Source organism: Dipodomys merriami, unplaced genomic scaffold (genome assembly GCF_024711535.1).
Source record: "Dipodomys merriami isolate MVZ:Mamm:240054 unplaced genomic scaffold, mDipMer1.0.p SCAF_1, whole genome shotgun sequence".
Classification (NCBI taxonomy): Eukaryota; Metazoa; Chordata; class Mammalia; order Rodentia; family Heteromyidae; genus Dipodomys; species Dipodomys merriami.
The window spans coordinates 44,004,554-44,024,229 of record NW_027202270.1 but is presented as its reverse complement, the minus strand read 5'-3'; the positions used below and the strand labels follow the sequence as shown (position 1 = coordinate 44,024,229).

Sequence of the window (19,676 nt, the reverse complement as noted above, 5' to 3'; positions counted from 1 at the left end):
ATCATGGTTAGAAGACAGGACATATAAAGAAAGTTATTGAAGATTAAAGTGGTACATGCCATGAATGTTTTGTGCAGATTTAAAAAAATTAACAGATTATAAACTCCTTTTATTTAAAAATATATTTATGACATTTAAAAACCTGAGCTATAATTATATTACTTTTATCCGTCGCTTTTGACTTACCTTCTATACCACAAATCATTGGAACCATCCCTCATAATAACTTCCTGGTACAGTTATTAAGGATATGCTTAAGGTGGTCTTTTTACATTAGATAGCACTTTCAAAGGAATATTTATCAAATAGTGTATACTTTAGGACAAGTAAAAATAATACTATTAGACTTACTTTATTTGATCATGAGAATAAATGGATTGATTGCAAGGATTGGTGGTGTATGTATTAGAAATAAACGGCTGGGCAGAAGGTTGAAGAACTACATTTTAAATAATAGTTCTTATTTTTATAGCTATAAACAAATTACATATAAATGTTGGTGGTACCAAAGCACTGAAAATAAAACTTGTTTGTGATCAACTCAATCCTTCGTTCTCCTAAAATGTAACTGAATGATAATAAAGTGCTATTCAGCTGCAGGTGCATTGCTTCTACTTAGTTAAGATGGTTGAAAGGACAGGAATTAGTAGCATGTTGTATTAGCCTTTTGTAGTGTATTTTGTTCTAAGCATCTTAATTTCCCTGTTTTGAATGCTAAGTAGCAAGGGTCTTGGTTTAGAACTAATACCCATCATGCATGTAAACGGTATGAAAGAGCTGCTTAGTAAGTTAACACAAAGTGTTCTTGTGTCAGTCCTTGTGGAAATAGATACAATACAAACATTACAGCTGAACTCACGGCAAACTCCATTAAGTAAAAACCTGGCTTCATTGTTCAGGAAAAAGTTTGAATAGAATGCTAGCTCATTTTGTTGAATGTAATGTCAGGCTTTTAGGGACTGTATTGAGGGATAAGGTTTTGTTAAGTTGAGACCAATTCATTAAGTTTTATTGCCTGGTGAGAAGAAGTAATACTTTATTGTAAGACTTCATCAAATATTCATGGTTAAAGAGAAGTAGTAAATGTATTCAATCAAGTGGTCTTTTGGGGTCTTGAAAAGGATTATGAAGTCTGCTCAGCTGATAGTTTTAAACATTCATTGAGGTGGTTTAACAAGGGTAATTTTAATCTTGGGATTTAATTTTGTTGTCCAGTCTTGTGTTTTTTATACTATCACAAATCCAAGGTTATAAAAATTGTTATGTTATAGGGATGAGTGGATAATATGTTCATTTATAAATTTGTATATTTCTTAAATGGGGATATTTTAAAAATTATCATCTTAGTTTGACATATGAGAGAGTTACCTGTCTACTTGTTCACTGTGAAGTTGATACTCATTTAGTCATACTCTAGCCTTAACCTTACTACTGCTGGTGATCTTTTTGTATCCTGAATAATATGGTCTCTTTTGACACACATAAAATAATAGGCAGCCTTTTGTTTTGTCCAGTTCAGATTTTTATGAAGGAGGTAGTCAATGTTTTTATACATGATCTAGAAATTTCAATAGCAGTGCCATTGTTTCTGTACTTGATATTAGGCCACCTGACTCTTACCTACTTTTATATTACGCTTATCTCAGTTTCATGTGACAGTAGTTTGTGCACACAAACTTCACCTCAAACTCACTGCATATTTAATTTGTGAACTAAAATTTTGTAACGTGCATTTAAAAGAAACATGTTCAACTATAATCAAATTTGCTGCTAATTTTTGTGTTCTTTATCCTTCATGGCAGGCAGATGATGTTGAGGGTAAAATCAGACAAATCATTCCACCTGGGTTTTGCACAAACACAAATGATTTTCTTTCTCTGCTGGAAAAGGAAGTTGATTTCAAGCCCTTTGGAACCTTACTCCATACATACTCAGTTCTCAGTCCAACGGGAGGAGAAAACTTTACATTTCAGATATACAAGGTAAAGAAAAATATAAATAGCAAAGTCTTTCCATTTGCCTAAAACCAGTGTGCAGTTTTGTTGTTATTTTCAGTGATGTATTCTAGCTTTGAGAAACAAGATTTGTTGGCATTAAAAACATCTATTGTGTGTGTGTTTGTGTGTCGTGTCTGTGTGTCTGTGTCTGTGTCTGTGTACACATTTAATCTGAGACTTCTAAACATTTTCCCACAGGATAGTTTTGTGTTCCACAGACTTTCACTTACCTCTGTGATGAGTTTCACCTGACTTTTCCTGGCTTTTTCCCTAGGCTGACATGACATGTAGAGGCTTTCGAGAATATCATGAAAGGCTTCAGACCTTTTTGATGTGGTTTATTGAAACTGCTAGCTTTATTGACGTGGATGATGAAAGATGGCACTACTTTCTAGTGTAAGTACAGTTCTAAAGCCACAGTAGACCTTATTACCTCCACAAAGGCAGCATTTTAATTGTGGCAGTCCAATTATTGGGACAGTATAATGATATTTTTCCCAGGAAAGAAAAACTATTGTTTATGAGGCTTGAGTTTTCCTTCATTATGCTTTGGGAGACCTTGAGAATAGAGCTGAATTAAATGCTGTTGTCCGTTAGGGCCCTGAATGTAGGCTTAAACAGTAAAATGAGCTTTGCCTGTGTTTTCTTTTACTTGCCACCTATTCATCTTTATAATAGGCAAGTGCACTGAAGTGATGTAAAGAGGTCTGATTTATCCAAGTTGCTGCACACCAATTAAGTGAATTGTACATTCAGAACATAGCAGGTGTACCCATTGGGCCCTCACAGAGTAGCTTGCTGACACTGAAAATTCAGTCAGAGAATGGAAAAGAAAATGGACACTGCATGGGAGCGCGACTGTAATTGACCTGCTTGGCTTTCTGTTTTATCTGCAGATTTGAGAAGTATAATAAGGATGGAGCTACGCTCTTTGCGACCGTAGGCTACATGACAGTCTATAATTACTATGTGTACCCAGACAAAACCCGGCCACGTGTAAGGTAATTGGCAGTATAACACGTGCCTTGTCTTTTATTTCAGAAGAAGGAACTGCTGAAGTTTCCAATACTTGTTATAATAGTGTTGATTTGTTTAAAAAAATCACTATTATTCATTGCCTATGTACTGATTTATTTGATTGTTTCCTTTGAAACAGTATGGCATAGTAAACCAATTTTGAGTATCTCAATTTTTGGGTTTCCTGAAGGTTGATTCAAAAAAAAAATCACAACCTTTAAAATGATCATAATATACAGTAATTTTTAACTGGCTGTCATGATATTTTAATTTTAAAATAATTTCTTTATTGTAGTCAGATGCTGATATTAACTCCATTTCAAGGTCAAGGCCATGGTGCTCAACTTCTTGAAACAGTTCATAGATACTATATTACATCTCCTTCAGTTCTTGATATTACAGGTATGTAAGTTCTTTATGTGTTTTGTTAGATGTAACTATCCATTTAAACTAACAGCAATACCCTCAGGTCTCTTTAGGTGGTTAAAGATGCCTCCAGGTTACATTTTAGATCATAAGCCTTGGTGAGGATTGCTTTGCATCTTTAACTGTGAAGTGCTTAATTGAACAAACTGAAGATAATGAACTAAATATCTTTGGGGAAATCTTGATCATGTATAAATACACTGCAAGTATGGTCTAATTTTACTATGCTCAATTTAGTTGACAAACAGTTGCATCATGTAAAAAGTGCCCATGCATTCATTTTCATGTAGAGACAGACTTTTTTAAACCTTAGGGAGAAAAAAATTGAGGTAAATAGTTCCTGAGTAGAATATGTATTTTCTAAGCTAGGCACCGGTGGCTCATGCGCTACTCAGGAGTCTGAGATCTGAAGATTGAGGTTCAAAGCCAGCCCAGTCAGGAAAGTCTGTGAGACTCTTATCTCCAATAAACTACTCAGAAAACCAGAAGTGGTGCTGTGGCTCTAGTGGTAAAGCATTCGCCTTGAGCTGAAGAGCTGAGGGATAGCGCCCAGGCCCAGAGTTCAGGCCCCATGACCGACAAAAAAATAAAATAAAAAAGAATATACATTTCCTAAAGTGAGTATTTTATAGTCTTAAAATAAGTACTTTCATAACTGTAATAGATAAGGCAAAATTAGACCTATTTATTTTGGAAATACCTTTCACAATGAGTTAGCCACAAAAGTAGTATTAAGAGCGGCCTGATGGTATAAATCTGTGATCCCAGCACTTGGGTGGCTGAGGCAGGAGAATCATGAATTGATGATAGCCTGGGATACATAGCAAGACATTATCTCAAAAAAGTAAATAAGTAAATAAGAAGTAGGTAGGAGTTACCCTCCAGCTGCTAAGGAACACAGTGGCCTTAGGAACATTTATGTTGTCATTTTAGTTTCAGACCTGTTGCTCATAAAGTTTCCGATTAAGGAAGTGGAGATGTAGCTCAATTGGTAGATCACTATCCTTGAGCATAGATGCTCAGGGACAGAACCCAAGCCCTGAGTCGAAGCCCCACAACTGATCCCCCCCCCCAAAAAAAAAGTTTCTGATTAAGGCTGGGCATAGTGGTTCATGCCTGTAATCCTAGCTACGTGAGAGATAGAATTCAGTAGGATCCAGACTTGAGGCCAGCCCAGGCAGAAAGTTACTGAGACTCCCATCTCAATAAATAATGTGAATGTGGTAGTATTTGTCTGTCACCCTTGCTACTCTGGAGGCATCTAGTAGAAGAATCAAATTCCACACTGGTCTGTACAAGAAAAGCAAAGAACCCTACCTGAAAAATATCTGAAAGGCAACATGGGTGACAGTTTGGCCCAAGTGATAGAGTCTAGCAGGGCCTGTAGGCAAACACAAGACCCTGAGTTGAAACTCTGGGACTGCCAGCAAACAAAACAGCAAAATAAAGTTGCTAATTATATGAAAAACCACTTTTTCTTCCCTCATGAAAAATACTGTATAGATGGAAAGTCCCTAATCTTAAAATCTGAATTCTATAATATTCCAAAAATCTAAGACACTTCAAAAGGTTCAAATGGGCTGGGAAGGTGACTCAGTCAGTGGTAGAGTGCTTGCCTTGCATGCATGAGGCTCTGGATTTGATTCCTCAACACCACATAAACAGAAAAAGCCTGAAGTGGCACTGTGGCTCAAGTGGTATAGTGCTAACCTTGAGCTGAAGAGCTGAGGGACAGCATCCAGGCCTAGAGTTCAGGCCCCATGACCAACCAAAAAAAAAAAAAAAAGGTTCAAGTTTCTGCACTATTTTAGATTTTCAGGTTAGGGATGTTCAATTGGTAAAGTTGGTGTAAACACATACACACACACACATATACAAAGCATGTGTGTATGTGTGTGTGTGTGTGTTATTATAAAGGTGAACAGGGAGGTTACCATTTTTTAATTTCAGAAAACTGAAACACTCTTTTGGCTCCACCCATTTCAGAAAAGGTTATTCAACCTGTACCAGACATTCATCCAAATTAGGTTTGAATATAGGCTAGAATGTCTTAAGTAAAGTGCCTGCCTAGTGAGAATACCACTACCCACACACAAAAGTTTGAGTACACTGTGAGCTAGGGTTGTAGCTCAGTGACAAAGCATTTGTCTGTCATGCACAAGACCTTCGGTTTAGTTCCAAGTGTTATATACACATAGACATACACAAAACGTTTGCTCTTTTGTTTGTGTTTGGTTGTTTCCAGGCTAGCCTCAACCTACTATTTAAGCTAGCCTCAAACTTGTAATCCTCCTGCATTGGCCTCCTGAGTACTGGGATTCTAGGCTTACATTGCCACATCCAAGTTGGATATTTTTTTTCGTTTCTAAAGCTACAATAGTATATGTGTTGAAATATTAACTTGTTTTATAGTGTTTTGGAATTAATTAATTTTTGTGCTGGTTCTGGATCTTGAAATCATGGCCTATTCCTGAGCTTAGCCCTTCCACCCCCCAAGGCTAGTGCTCTACCATCTGAGCCACAGCTTCACTTCTGGCCTTTTTAGTGGTAATTGGAAATAGGAGTCTTTTGGAGCCAGGCACCAGTGGCTCACCCTTGTAATCCAAGCTACTCAAGCGGCTAAGATCTGAGGATCAAGGTTTAGAGCCAGCCTGGGCAGGAAAGTCTGTGAGACTCGTATCTCCAATTAACCACCTGAAAACGAAGTAGAGCTGTGGGTAGAGCACTGCCCTTGAGCTGAAGAGCTCAGGGACAGTGTCCAGGCCCAGAGTTCAAGCCCCATGACCAAGACACACACACGCACGCACGCACGCACACACACCCATGACCAAGACACACACACACACACACACACACACACACACTAGTAGAGCACTACCCTTGAGCTGAAGAGCTTAGGGACAGTGTCCAGGCCCAGAGTTCAAGCCCCATGACCAAGACACACACACACGCACGCACACACACGCGCGCGCGCGCGCACACACACACACACGAACAAGTATCATGGACTTTTGATCTTAGCCTCCTTAGTGACTAGGATTACATGCATGATCCACCAGTGCCTGGCTTGGAATTTTAATAATTTATTTAAAGACTCCAAAAAAAAATAGGGACTATGAGACTAGCAGGTTGTAAATAGACTAATGGAAAGTTTCCCTAGAACAGTAAATTGTATGAGTAGATTTATAAACTAGAAGGAAGTTGTCTGTATTTGTTATATTTGCTGTGTTTGCTATACTGGGAATTTAACCAAAATCCTGTGAATGCCAGACAAGCATCTTAGCACTGAGCTGTACCCCTGACTCAGAGTGTTGTTTTTAAAGGGAGATCCACATGTACAGAGTGGAATTACCTTTTCCTCTTGTTGTCCTGCTACTGTTAAGTGGGCTGGACCTTGGGAGATGAAGAGTAATTAGTAAATTTAGGTTATATTGAAACTTTAAAATTATGTGACACCTTTACTAGTCTACTAACATGTAAAAGTATATTAAAATAGTACAACTATATCACTTCTTTTAGCTGAGCTGAAGTTGCTTAGCTTCTATTTAGTTATAGAGCTGAGACTTGGTGCTACATGAGGGACATTTGGAGGGATTTTAATCTGGAGTTCACATAAGTAGTCTTTGTCTGTTCTAGTGGGTAATGTGCCAGCAGGGGTTGTTTCTCTGAAGCCTCTTAACCACTTTCTTCTGTCTACTCCAGCCAATAAAATCCTTGATACTTAGCACCAATTAGCAGATAAAGAATTTTATTTCTTAAATCTCAGTGAAGAGTCATCAATAATAGTAGCCTTTATTCATTGCTATTATTCAGTAGAAACTGAAGTCTAAAGAGTAAAGTTAAACATGCCAAAAAACTTCTGCATTTGACAACTGGGTATTGGCTAGCATTTCTTCTTGGTATTAGCATTTCTTAGCATTGTAAAATACTAAGAATGCTTGTCAGCTGTTCTCATTGAGATGTATTTTCATTGGCTGTATCTCCTTTGCTATTTGTATTGACTGGACTTACTTGATACAGGCAGATATAATAATAATTAAAATTTATAGTCAGGGGCTTAGGTTGTTAGTGATATAATTGCCACCCATTTTTTAATTTTTTTTTCAGTCGTGAGGCTTGAACTCTGGGCCTGGGCGCTGCCCCTCAAGAGTTTCAGGGACTTTCCTGCCCAGGCTGGCTTTGAACCATGATCCTCAGATCTCAGCCTCTTGAGTAGCTAGGATTATAGGGGTGAGCCACTAGTGTTCAGCACCACCTTTTTTTTTTTTTTTGTGAAAATACTGTACAGAGGGGTACAATTACATGGGCAAGATAATGAGTACATTTCTTATCAAGCATTGTAACCTCCTCCTTTGTTTCCCCTTCCCATCTCTTCCCATCCTCCCCCCTGCCCCCCCACCTAATCCTCCTCTCCCCCCAACCCCAACAAAATTGTAAGGTTGTCAGCCTTGAATCCTGGGCCTGGGCGCTATCCCTCAGCCCTTCAGCTCAGGGCTATCACTCTACCACTTGAGCCTCAGTGCCACTTCCGGTTTTCTGGTGGTTAATTGGAGATAAAGAGTCTCATGAACTTTCCAGCTGGGGCTGGCTTTAAACCACAAGCCTCAGATCTCAGCCTCTTGAGTAGCTAGGATTACAGGCATGAACCAGTAGCACCCAGCACCACCCATTTTTTTAAGAACTCATTTTTGAGGTAAAAATATTGGCAGAGAATTCCTTATGAAATGTATTGTTTTCCTTTTAAGGTTGTCAACTGTATAGATAGAATCAGCTGTTTCCTCCAGAATTCTCAAAGGAGTCATGTAGCAATAGAAATTGATCTTGCTTAAATACATACATATATACATATTATTAATTACTCTATCAGTAGTGTACTGTGAGCAATTATATTTGTGCCTTAAATGTCCCTAGCTCTTGTCCCTTTATACACTATTATATGTGGATTTTTTCAAACCTTTTGTTTTTTTGAGTTAGGGTCTCACCAACTTTTCACATACTGGCTTTGATCTCCAAATCATCCAGCACCCTCCTGCAGGCAAGCACTACCATGCCTGGCTTAAAATATAATATTTTTCTATCATAAACATAGTCTACTAACAATGGCAAGGCTTTTTAAAATGATACATGAAAAGCAGGGCGCTGCTGGATCATGCTCTAATCCTAGCTACTCAGGAGGCTGAGATCTGAGAATCATGATTCAAAGCCAGCCTGGGCAGTTCTTGAGACCTTTAGTTCCCATTAACCACTAGAAAACAGAAAGTAGAGCTGTGGTGGTTCCAAGTGGTAGAGCCCTAACCTTGAGCAGAAAAGCTCAGGGACAGTGTCCAGGTCCTGAGTTCAAGCCTCACAACCAACCCTACCCTCCCCTCCAAAAAAATAAGTAAAGATAGATGAAGGGACAACATTATCGAAAAAGAAATGTACTCTTGGGGCTGGGAAGGTGGCTCAGTGGTAGAGCGCTTGCCTTGCATGCATGAGGCCCTGGGTTCAATTCCCCAGCACCACATAAGCAAAAAGAAAAAAAGCCGGAAGTGGCGTTGTGGCTCAAGTGGTAGAGCGCTAGCTGAAGAACTGAGGGACAGTGCCCAGGCCCAGAGTTCAGGCCCCAGGACGGGACCCCCCCCCCCCAAAAAAAAAAAAAAAAAAAAGAAATGTACTCTTTATCTGATTTGTTTTAACTGTACTCTCTGTATAACACCTTTATGATAACAATAAACAATTTAAAAGATAAGTCAACACATGTTATTATATGATATATTTGAAAAGAATGTTTTAAATTTAGAAATTTCAAAAATTAATTTTCAAAAAAAATTATTATTATTAATTTTTGGTTGGTTGTGGGGCCTGAACTCTGGGCCTGGGTGTTGTCCCTCAGCTCGTCAGCTCAAGGCTAGAGCTCTACCACTTGAGCCACAGCACCACCTGGCTTTTTCTGCTTATTTGGTGCTAAGGAATTGAACCCAGGGCCTCATGCATGCAAGGCAAGCACTCTAACACTAAGCCACCTTCACAGCCCCTAATTTTCCAAAAAAAAATTTTTTTGGGGGTCCGGTCGTGGGGCCTGAACTCTGGGCCTGGGCACTGGCCATCAGCTCTTCAGCTCAAAGCCAGCACTCTACCACTTGAGCTACAGCGCCACTTCCAGCTTTTTTCTTTTTGCTTATGTGGTGCTAAGGAGTCGAACCCAGGGCCTCATGCATGCAAGGCAAGCCACTGAGCCACCTTCCCAGCCCAATTTTCCAAAAATTTTAGAAAATTTAATTTCAGAATAATCTCTGACTACGTATCTAGAATATATTTAATCAAATTTCCTCTTTATATTGTCTTTGGAGCACAGGAACAAAGGAAGAGAGTTACAAATTATTTAGTGTCTTCATTTATTCTTTTTTTAGACCAATTCTTCTCATTAAAGAGCTTAAAGAATGAGTTGAGTTATGGCTCCTAATATTAAGCTACAAATATAATATTAGCAGTTTAAAATCTTTCATTTAAAATGGGAAACTTTTGGCAACTTGATGTAAGAATGTGAGATTAAGTTTTTTGTTGTTGGTCATGGGGCTTGAACTCAGGGCCTGGGCACTGTCCCTGAGCTTTATTTTTTTTCCCAGTTTATAATTTATTGGTATAATGCATCTTGCTTAATGTCACTCCTTTCATCATTCTCCGCCATTCCTTCCCTCCTGAACCCTCGCCTCAGTTTTCTTAGTTTCATAGGATATGAATTCAATAGTATGACTACATTCTTCCCACTCCATTCCTCTCTTCATTTGTCTACCCACCCTTTCAGCATCTCTTTTCCAATACATTGTGACTAATACCAGAAACTTCTGAGAGCCTTCACCCTATTCTTTTTTTAAAAATTATTTTAAAGTCACAAACACCTTTTAGTCTTCAAAATGATAGTCATTATCTTAATCTACTTTGCTTATGAACTCTATGACCTTTAACAATAAAACTATTTTTTAACAGATCAGGTAATAGGGGCTAGGAAAGTGGCTCCATGGTAGAGTGCTTGCCTTGCATGCACAAGGCTGTGAGTGTGATTCCTCAGCACCACATAAACAGAAAAAGCCAGAAGTGGCACTGTGACTCAGGTGGTAGAGTGCTAGCCTTGAGCTGAGGGAGAGAGCCCAGGCCCAGAGTTCAGGCCCCATGACTGACAAAAACAAAAAACAAAAAAAAAAAATGGGTGATAATGTACATTTTTTACCTTTTGCTTAGTACCAACCGTTCTCTCATTCTCTCCCTCCTCTCACTGCTCTTGAGTTGCTTAGTTCACTTTCATCAATGTCCAGTGCAGCTGATGGGCCCCTTTGCTGTAGTTTTTCACCCTTTTTCCACTGATTCTGTGCTCTGCTCCCACCTTTCCTCAGATGTACACATGTATATACCATGTATGAGGTTAAGAATAGAGTCATCTAAAAAAACGATAGGACAAATTAAGACGAGGTCCTTTGTTTCCTTATCTTTGCTGTTCTTTTCAGTATGCGTATTATTTTATATACAAATGAAGCATTGCTTGGGTATTACAATTTGGTGCTTTTCTCCTGAGACTATCCTCTTTTGGTCTCACTGGGTATGGGTAACTTGAGTCCTGTTCTACTTTGTCATATCTCATTGCATTTTAATTTTAACATCTGCATATCAGGGAGAACATGAGCCATTTGGCTCCAATCTTTGCTTATTTTGCTCAATCAATATGATTTGTTCTAGTTTCATCTATTTCCCTGTGAATGCCACTATTTTATCCTTTCTAATGGCTGTGTAAAATTCCATTGTGTATAGGTACCACAGTTTTTGGATCCATTTATCTGTAATAGGGCACCCTGGGTTGTTTCCCTATCTTGGGTATTGTGAACAGTGCAGCAATGAACATGAAAGTGCAGGTGCCCTTGTATCTTAATTCCTGTTGCTCAGGGTAGATCCCTAGGAGCGCTATGGCTGGGTTGTAGTGTATGTCTGTTTAGTTTTCTGAGGATTCTCCAGATTACTTTCCAGAGTAGTTGTATTAGTTTACATTCCCACCAGCAGTGCAGTAGGGTTCCTCTTTCCCCACATCCCCACTAGCATTTGTTGTTGTCTGAATTTAGGATATAGGCCATTCTGACTGGGGTAAGGTAGTATCTCAGGGTTGTTTTTATTTGTATTTCCTTTACAGAGTCATAGCGCCCCTTGGCCTTTTCTGAGTAGTTTATTGGAGATAAGAGTCTCATGGCCTTTCTTCCCTGGCTGGCTTCAGTGATCCTCAGATATCAGACTCCTAAGTAGCTAGGTTTACAGGTGTGAACCATTGGTGCCCAGCACAAATAAATATCTTCGCAAAAATATACTTGTGATTTTATTTGACAAAGATAATTATTTTAAGAAATAGTCATTTCATATTCTAATTTTTGTATATATAATACCCTATCTTAAAATGTACCTTGAGATAACATGATAGAGTTACGTTGGTTAAGGGAATGTTATTCTGCTTTCTTTCATTAGCGGAAGATCCATCCAAAAGCTATGTGAAATTACGAGACTTTGTGCTTGTGAAGCTTTGTCAAGATATGTCCTGTTTTTCCCGGGAAAAGCTAATGCAAGGATTTAATGAAGATATGGCGATACAAGCACAGCAGAAGTTCAAAATAAATAAGGTATTTTATTCTTTTTTTTTTTTTTTTTTTTGCTGGTCGTGGGGCCTGGGCTCTGTCCCTCAGCTCTTCAGCTCAAAGCTAGTGCTCTACCACCAGAGCCATAGCGTCACTTCCAGCTTTTTCTGCTTATGTGGTGATGAAGAATTGAACCCAGGGCCTCATGCATGCAAGGCAAGCACTTCACCACTGAGCCACCTTCCCAGCCCATAAGGTATTTTATTCTGAAGGAGGAAAACATTTAAATTTTAAATATTTTTACTAGCTTAAAGATAATGTAAAGACATTAAGAATACACGTATGATCCTGGTGCCAGTGGCTCATACTCTGAACCTAGCTACTCAGGAGGCTTAGATCTGAGGATCATAATGTGATGCCAGCCTGGGTAGGAAAGTCTGTGAGACTCATTTATCTCCATTTAAGCTGGCTCAAATGGTAGGGTACTAGCCTTGAGCAAGAAGCTCAGCAACGGTGCCCAGGCCTTGAGTTTGAGCCCCAGGACCAGCATATGTGCATGCGTGCGTGCACGCACACGCATGCGCGCGCGCGCACACACGCGCACACACACACGACTTTCCAGATCCAAACCTAGATCACTGTACTAAATGTAAAGATGTATAGTCTTATTTTTCTTTTGCTTAAAAAAAAAAATAAGCGGTTATACTTCTAGAGACAGTGTTGATAGGGAGAAGAGCTGAAACCTACATTTGTTTAATTTCTAAGAGGTAAATATCTCAAGATAGGAATAGAAAAATAGTGGAATTCAGAAAAGGGAGTCATAAACGAAGATATTTCATGGAAAAAATAGCATTTGATCTAAACTTTGAAGAATAAGGTAGGATTTGGATTATAAAAGTATGCAACAGGGAGGTGGGGAGGAGATGGGAAGGGGAAACAAAGGAGGAGGCAACAATGCTTGATAAGAAATGTACTCATTACCTTGCTCATGTAATTGTAACCCCTCTGTACAGTATTTTCACATTAAAAAAGAAAAGATTAATATAGGCAAAAAAAAAGTATGCAGTAACTACTTAAGCCAACCTCCAGTCCAGCTTTTTCTTTTTGTGATGGTATTTTGACATGGACTCAGGACCTTGTTCTCTCTCCCTTAGGTTTTTCTCTCTACCACTTAAGCCACAGCTCCATTACCAACTTTTTTTTTTTTTTTTTTTGGGGTCTGGTTGTAGGGCCTGAACTCTGGGCCTGGGCGCTGTCCCTCAGCTCTTCAGCTCAAGGCTAGCGCTCTACCACTTGAGCCACAGCGCCACTTCCGGCTTTTTTCTCATGTGGTGCTGAGGAATCGAACCCAGGGCCTCAGGCATGCAAGGCAAGCACTCTACCACTGAGCCACCTTCCCAGCGCCATTTCCAACTTTTTTTTGGATATAAGGTTAAATATAAGCGTCTCATGGACTGCTTAGGTTGGCTTTGAAATGCAATCTTCAAATCTCAGCCTTCTGAGTAGCTGGATTTTAGGCATGAGCTATCAGCGACCAGCTAGTACAGTGTTGGTTTTTGTTTTGTTTTGTTTTGTTTTTTGCTGGTTAATTGGAGATAAAGTTACTGACTTTGCTGCCTAGCTTGGCTTTGAACCATGATCCTCAGATCTCAGTCTTCTGAGTATCTAAGGTTACAGGCATGAGCATTTGGTGCCTGGCTCACATTCTTTAATTAGCTTTTTTTTTTTTTTTACAGGGGGCAGGGGAGTCAAAACTCTTAAAAGGCTACTGAGCCCATTGTAATCTGGATCCTACCTGCCTTGCTGTAACTTCCTGTGACTTCCCTACATTCTCTTGCTTTATAGAACTTGTTGCCATTTCCCAACTATGCTACAGCTTTCTTCTGAATTCTTTTACATATACTATACCCAATGCTCCCATATCATTGTTTTTTTCTGGGATTGGAGGAGTTTTCTGTTCTTTTTGCCTTTGAGACAAAGTCTTATGTAGCAAAAGTTGTCCTCACATTTACAATCCTCCTGCCTCAGATTCCCAAATGCCAGGATTACAAATCCCTCAGCCTCCTGACTGCTGGAATTATAGGTGTATACCATACCACCAAGTTACACTGCTTCCTTTATTGAAAACACTTCCTTTTTCTGTTTGCCTGGCCAAGTAGTACTCAGTTTTTCAGACTTGACTCACATATTCATTCTAGTAAGTTAATATGTCTTCTCCGCCTTCTCATACTCATTTTCTCACCAAAAAAAATACACAAGCATAGTAACAAACAGAAAAGCCCTATTACTCCTTAGCTTGCTTCTAGAACTTCCTGATTTCTCCTGATGTTCTCTTGACTACTTTTTCCCTGTCTTCAGAACCCAAGGCCTTGTGCTTTACTAATTTAGCTATGTCTCTCCCCCAACCCCCAGTCCTTTTATTTGCCCTTTAACTGTCACTGTGTATAGGGTCTGATCACTCTAAATTTATTTATTTTTATTAAGTTGTACAAAGGGCTTTTAATTCTAGAAGTCAGGTTATGACCATTCTCTTCCATCTTTCCCCATCCCATTCCTAAAGGATGGTATACTTAGGGGGAGGAGTCCAATGGTGTAACTCCTCTAAATAGCTAACAAACTGCTTAACAAAACAAATCCCAGGAAGCTGAAACACATTCAGAGTGGAACACATGAATGGAGAGAGGAGGGATGAGCAAATACAGTCATTATATTCAATAATTTATTTTATTAATTTATTTATTTTTGGCCGATCATGTGGCATGAACTCTGGGCCTGGGCACTGTCCCTCAGCTCTCTATATATGTCTGTGTACACACACACACACACACACACACACACACACACACACACACACACACACCCCTTCCATTCCTATTGAAGAACACAATACACTGTCCCTCAGCTCTCTATATATGTCTGTGTACACACACACACACACACACACACACACACACACACACACACACACACACACACACACACACACACACACACACACACACACACACACACACACACACACACACACACACACACACACACACACACACACACACACACACACACACACACACACACACACACACACACACACACACCCTTCCATTCCTATTGAAGAACACAATACCTCACTCAGGAGGCTGAGATCTGAGGACTGCAGTTCAGAGACAGATGAAGCAGGAAAGTCTGTGAGACTCTTATCTCCATTTAGCCACCAGAAAACCAAAGTGGAGCTGTGGGTCCAAGTGGTGGAGCACTAGTGTTGAACAGAAGAGCTTAGGGATAGAGCCTAGACCCTGAGTTCAATCAATCTCTAGTACCAACATGCACATACACACACGCCACGAATATGATACTACTGGGTTGAAATCTACCTCTTTAATGTTGTATATAAGTTCTATCCCTTCTGTATTCCAATTTTGTGCTTTAATGTCAAAATACTCTGTTCTGTGTACATGTATGCACACATAGGCACAATGGACTCCCCTGTTTCTAGAATGATATTGTCCCTTTGAGATTCAACTCAGGGAGCTGGGAATGTGGCTTAGTGGTAGAGTGCTTGCCTAGTATGCATGAAGCCCAGGGTTTGATTCCTCAGTACCATATAAACAGAAAAAAAAAAAAAACTGGAAGTGGTGCTGTGGCACAAGTGGTAGAGTGTTAACCTTGGGCAAAAGAAGCTCAGGGACAGTGCCCAGGCCCTGAGTTTAACCCATTACTGGCAAAAAAAAAAAAAAAAAGATCCAACTCAGAGCTAGGAGTGGTGGCTCACGCCTGTAATCCTGGCTACTTAGGAGGGTGAGATCTGTGGTAGAGCATTAACTTTGAACATAAAAGCTCAGGGAGAGCACTTAGACCCTCAGTTCAAGCCACAGCACTAACAGCAGCAACAAAAAAGATTGCAACTAGGGAGTAGGGATGTAGCTTAGTGGTAGAGCACTTGTCTTAACATTTTTCAAGGCCCCAGGTTCATTACCCAGTACCACAAAAGAAGGAAAAGATTCAGCTCAAGCTTTATATTTTTTTCTTCTAGGTATGGCTTTGACTATTTTTCATACTCTCAGGCTGTGCATATTTGTCATTAAATAAACCATCCTCAATAATTTGTTACCCCCATTATACTGCTAAGTCCTTATATGCAGGTTCTTTCATTGCTTTTTCTCTCGTATTCAACACAATTTATTCCCCATATCAGATAATTAATATATTTTGTGTTCTTTTGGAAAAACGTTACTTTTTTATATTCCTCATTTTTTTTTTAGCAACATGCTAGACGTGTTTATGAAATTCTTCGACTTCTAGTAACTGACATGAGTGATGCTGAGCAATTCACAAGCTATGAAATGGATATTAAAAGAAGACTAATTAGCCCATATAAGGTAGGACTTTGAAAAGTCTTAAGCATTATATTCTTGTTACAGTATAAAACAGAAATAAAGCTAGTACATGCCAGGATTTGAATAGAGTACAGATCACTTTACTAAATTAACTTTACTAAAAGTGAAAATAGGCTTTCCATTATAGAAATCCTCCATAATATTCCTACTTAAATTTTATGTTTTTGAATCCCTTAACTAATCCAAGAAATAGTCTGTCGTGATTTGGGTTGCTATTCATTTGCAGGGGAGGGTTGGGTTCATACTGTAGTTTGAACTCAGGGCCTGGGTGTTGTTTCTTAGCTTTTTCATTAAAGTCTGGCACTCTACTATTTAAATGAGCCACACCTTCACTTTCTGCTTTTTGCTACTTAATTGAATATAAGAGTCTCATAGACTTTTCTGCCCAGGCTGGCTTCAAACTAATCCTCAGATCTCAAGCTTCCTGGGTATCTAGGATTACATGCCTGAGTCACCAGCCCCAGCTTTTCAATTTGTCTTTTGAAAAGCAGTTTGAGACAAGAGGAAGAGTTGAGATTTCTGTTAGAGTTTGAATTGGGATATCATTCCTTTATTCCTGTTCTCCTCCATGTAATACCTATCAGAATGGTTAGGATCACACGTTAATATACATGATTACTCATCTCCATATAAAATCAACTCCATTATATAAATAAAACAATTGGGATAATCTAGAACATTTATCTTAAATATATGAATGCTTTAGATACTGTAGTAGTGCCACATTCCTAAAATCAAAATCTTAACTGTTATTCTTAGTGCTTTCTCCCCTAAATTTAACCTGTCCACTCCAGCTCTTCTGCTGGGCTCCATTTAGGCTTTCATAATCTCTGGTTTGAACTACTGACATAGCTGTTTTATTGTTTTCTGTTTGATTGTTTGTTTTTTGCCAGTCCTGGGGCTTGAACTCAAGGTCTGAGCACTGTCCCTGAGCTGCTTTTGCTCCAGGCTAGCACTCTACCCCTTGAACCATAGTGCCACATCTGGCTTTTTTTTTTTTTTTTTTTTTGTCGGTTGTGTGGCTTGAACTCTGGGCCTGGGCGTTGTCCCTTAGCTCTTCAGCTCAAGGTGAGCGCTCTACCACTTGAGCTACAGCGCCACTTCCGGTTTTCTGGTGGTTTTATTGGAGATAGGAGTCTCACGGTCTCTCCTGCCCGGGCTGGCTTTGAAGCGCGATCCTCAGATCTCAGCCTCCTGAGTAGCTAGGATTACAGGCGTGAGCCACCAGCACCCGGCTACATCTGGCTTTTTCTATTTAATGGCACTGAGGAATCGAACCGAAGGCTTCATGCATGCTAGGCAAGCACTATACCATTGTGCCACCTAACTAGCCCCCATAACTGGTTCTTTAGACCTTAATTTATATGTATAAGACATCACTGGCATGTATTATTCTGCACAAAAATTGATACCAGCTCACTATTGCAAACATCTCTGCATATTATATCTCCTTATTAAAATGAGGATTTAATAAGATACTTTATAGCTAGAATTTAGTAGAAACTCAGTTAATACATACTTTTTAAGCCAGGCACCAGTACCTCACACCTGTAATTAATCTTAGCTGCTTGGGAGGCTGAAAATGGGAGAGTAGTGGTTTTAGGCCAGCCACAGCAGACAAAATTTGTGAGACTTCAACCTTCCCTCTCTACCCCCATCAGAAGGAGGCTAGAAAATTTCTCATCGGCTACACCTATGATCCCAGTGATGAGAAGCCTAAAATTAGGTGGATTGCAACACAAGGATGGAAGTATGGCTCAGAGGTATCTTGCCAACCTAGCAAATATGAGGCCCTAAGTTCAAACCTTGTAATGCCAAAATAAAAAATTAATAAATAAGTGGAAAATATGTGTATGTATACTATTTAAGGATAACACTTTTAATTTATCTTTCTGAAGTTTGTTCAAATTAGTGTGTCCATAAATATATCATTTGATAAGGTATCCTAGCAATGAGCATAATGCCAGGAGAGTGCCACCTTAGAATTTAAAATTAATCTAATTAGGTCAGGTAGCTTAGTGGTTGTTTTGCATTTCATATCAGTTATCCTCAGTTGATATATTTATTAAAGAATGTTTTAATGTTTTCCAACACTGATGAGCATGAGAGAGAGTTTTTCTGTCTTCATACATGTTAGGCAAGCACTCTGTCACGAACTATATACCTCCTTTCCTGGCCAGAGTTATATTACGTTTTGGAGGAGGCTAATAGTCACCTGTTTATATTTAACTCCTTTTGCAGCATTTATAATTCATAGTTATCTTTATGTTTAACCTTCCCTAAGAAAATAGCTATATAACAGAAGTTTGGGCATATTCCTCCTTTTTTAAAATAAGTTTTTTATTGTAGAAATACTGTACAGAGGGGTTACAGTTACATGAGTAAGGTAATGAGTGCATTTCCTATCGAGCATTGTTGCCTTCTTTTTTTTCCCTCCTTTTAATAGTGAAGACTTAAAAATCATAGGAATGTAAAAAAAAATTCTTTCTTCTAACAAATAATTGTTTGTTACTTAGAAAAAGCAGAGAGATCTTGCTAAAATGAGAAAATGTCTCAGACCAGAAGAACTGACAAATCAGATGAACCAGATAGAAATTGAGTTGCAACATGAACAGCTGGAACAAAGCTTCCAGGAACTAGTAGAAGATTACAGACGTGTTATTGAACGACTTGCTCAAGAGTAAGATTGTATACTCTGAACAGGATGCTTGCAATTTTCTGTATATTGTGCTGTGACAAACCTATGATGACTTTAATTTTAATATCTTGTAACATTTTACTTACATTAAAAGTTATCTATGTTATGTTTAGTTGAATATTTTCTTTCAGAGAGATTGTATATTTTAAAATACTGTCTAGAGTCTATGAGCATATATTGCGTTAAATGATAAGTCTGAAATACCACTGGGATTGCTTTTATTCTTAAACAGTATAATAAATGATTAGTTGTGGTATATTAAAGTGTGATATGGTTTTTACATATTTACAATAAACTTCTTCAGTCTTGTTTAAAAAAAGATTTTAGGGGGCTGGGAAGGTGGCTCAGTGGTAGAGTGCTTGCCTTGCATGCATGAGGCCCTGGGTTTGATTCCTCAGCACCACATAAGCAGAAAAAGCCAGAAGTGGTGCTGCAGCTCCAGTGGTAGAGCGCTAGCCTTGAGCTGAAGAGCTGAGGGACAGCGCCCAGGCCCAGAGTTCAGGCCCCACGACTGGCAAAAAAAAAAAAAAAAAAAAAGATTTTAGGTAAG

At 39.0% G+C, this 19,676-nt stretch overlaps 1 protein-coding gene across 2 annotated transcripts in view; it reads left to right on the top strand.

Annotated features, from left to right (window-relative positions):
- The window catches only part of Hat1 (histone acetyltransferase 1), a 51,718-nt gene extending 32,329 nt beyond the window's left edge, over window positions 1–19,389 (top strand). For both annotated transcript variants that reach the window (XM_070020918.1, XM_070020928.1), the window contains exons 5-11: window positions 1,803–1,982; window positions 2,272–2,393; window positions 2,894–2,998; window positions 3,310–3,416; window positions 11,925–12,076; window positions 16,294–16,410; window positions 18,945–19,389. In XM_070020918.1, the coding sequence (XP_069877019.1) occupies window positions 1,803–1,982; window positions 2,272–2,393; window positions 2,894–2,998; window positions 3,310–3,416; window positions 11,925–12,076; window positions 16,294–16,410; window positions 18,945–19,112 (951 nt within the window). In that variant the 3' untranslated portion in view covers window positions 19,113–19,389. The remainder of the gene's footprint in view (window positions 1–1,802; window positions 1,983–2,271; window positions 2,394–2,893; window positions 2,999–3,309; window positions 3,417–11,924; window positions 12,077–16,293; window positions 16,411–18,944) is intronic.
- Window positions 19,390–19,676: the final 287 nt, after the last annotated feature.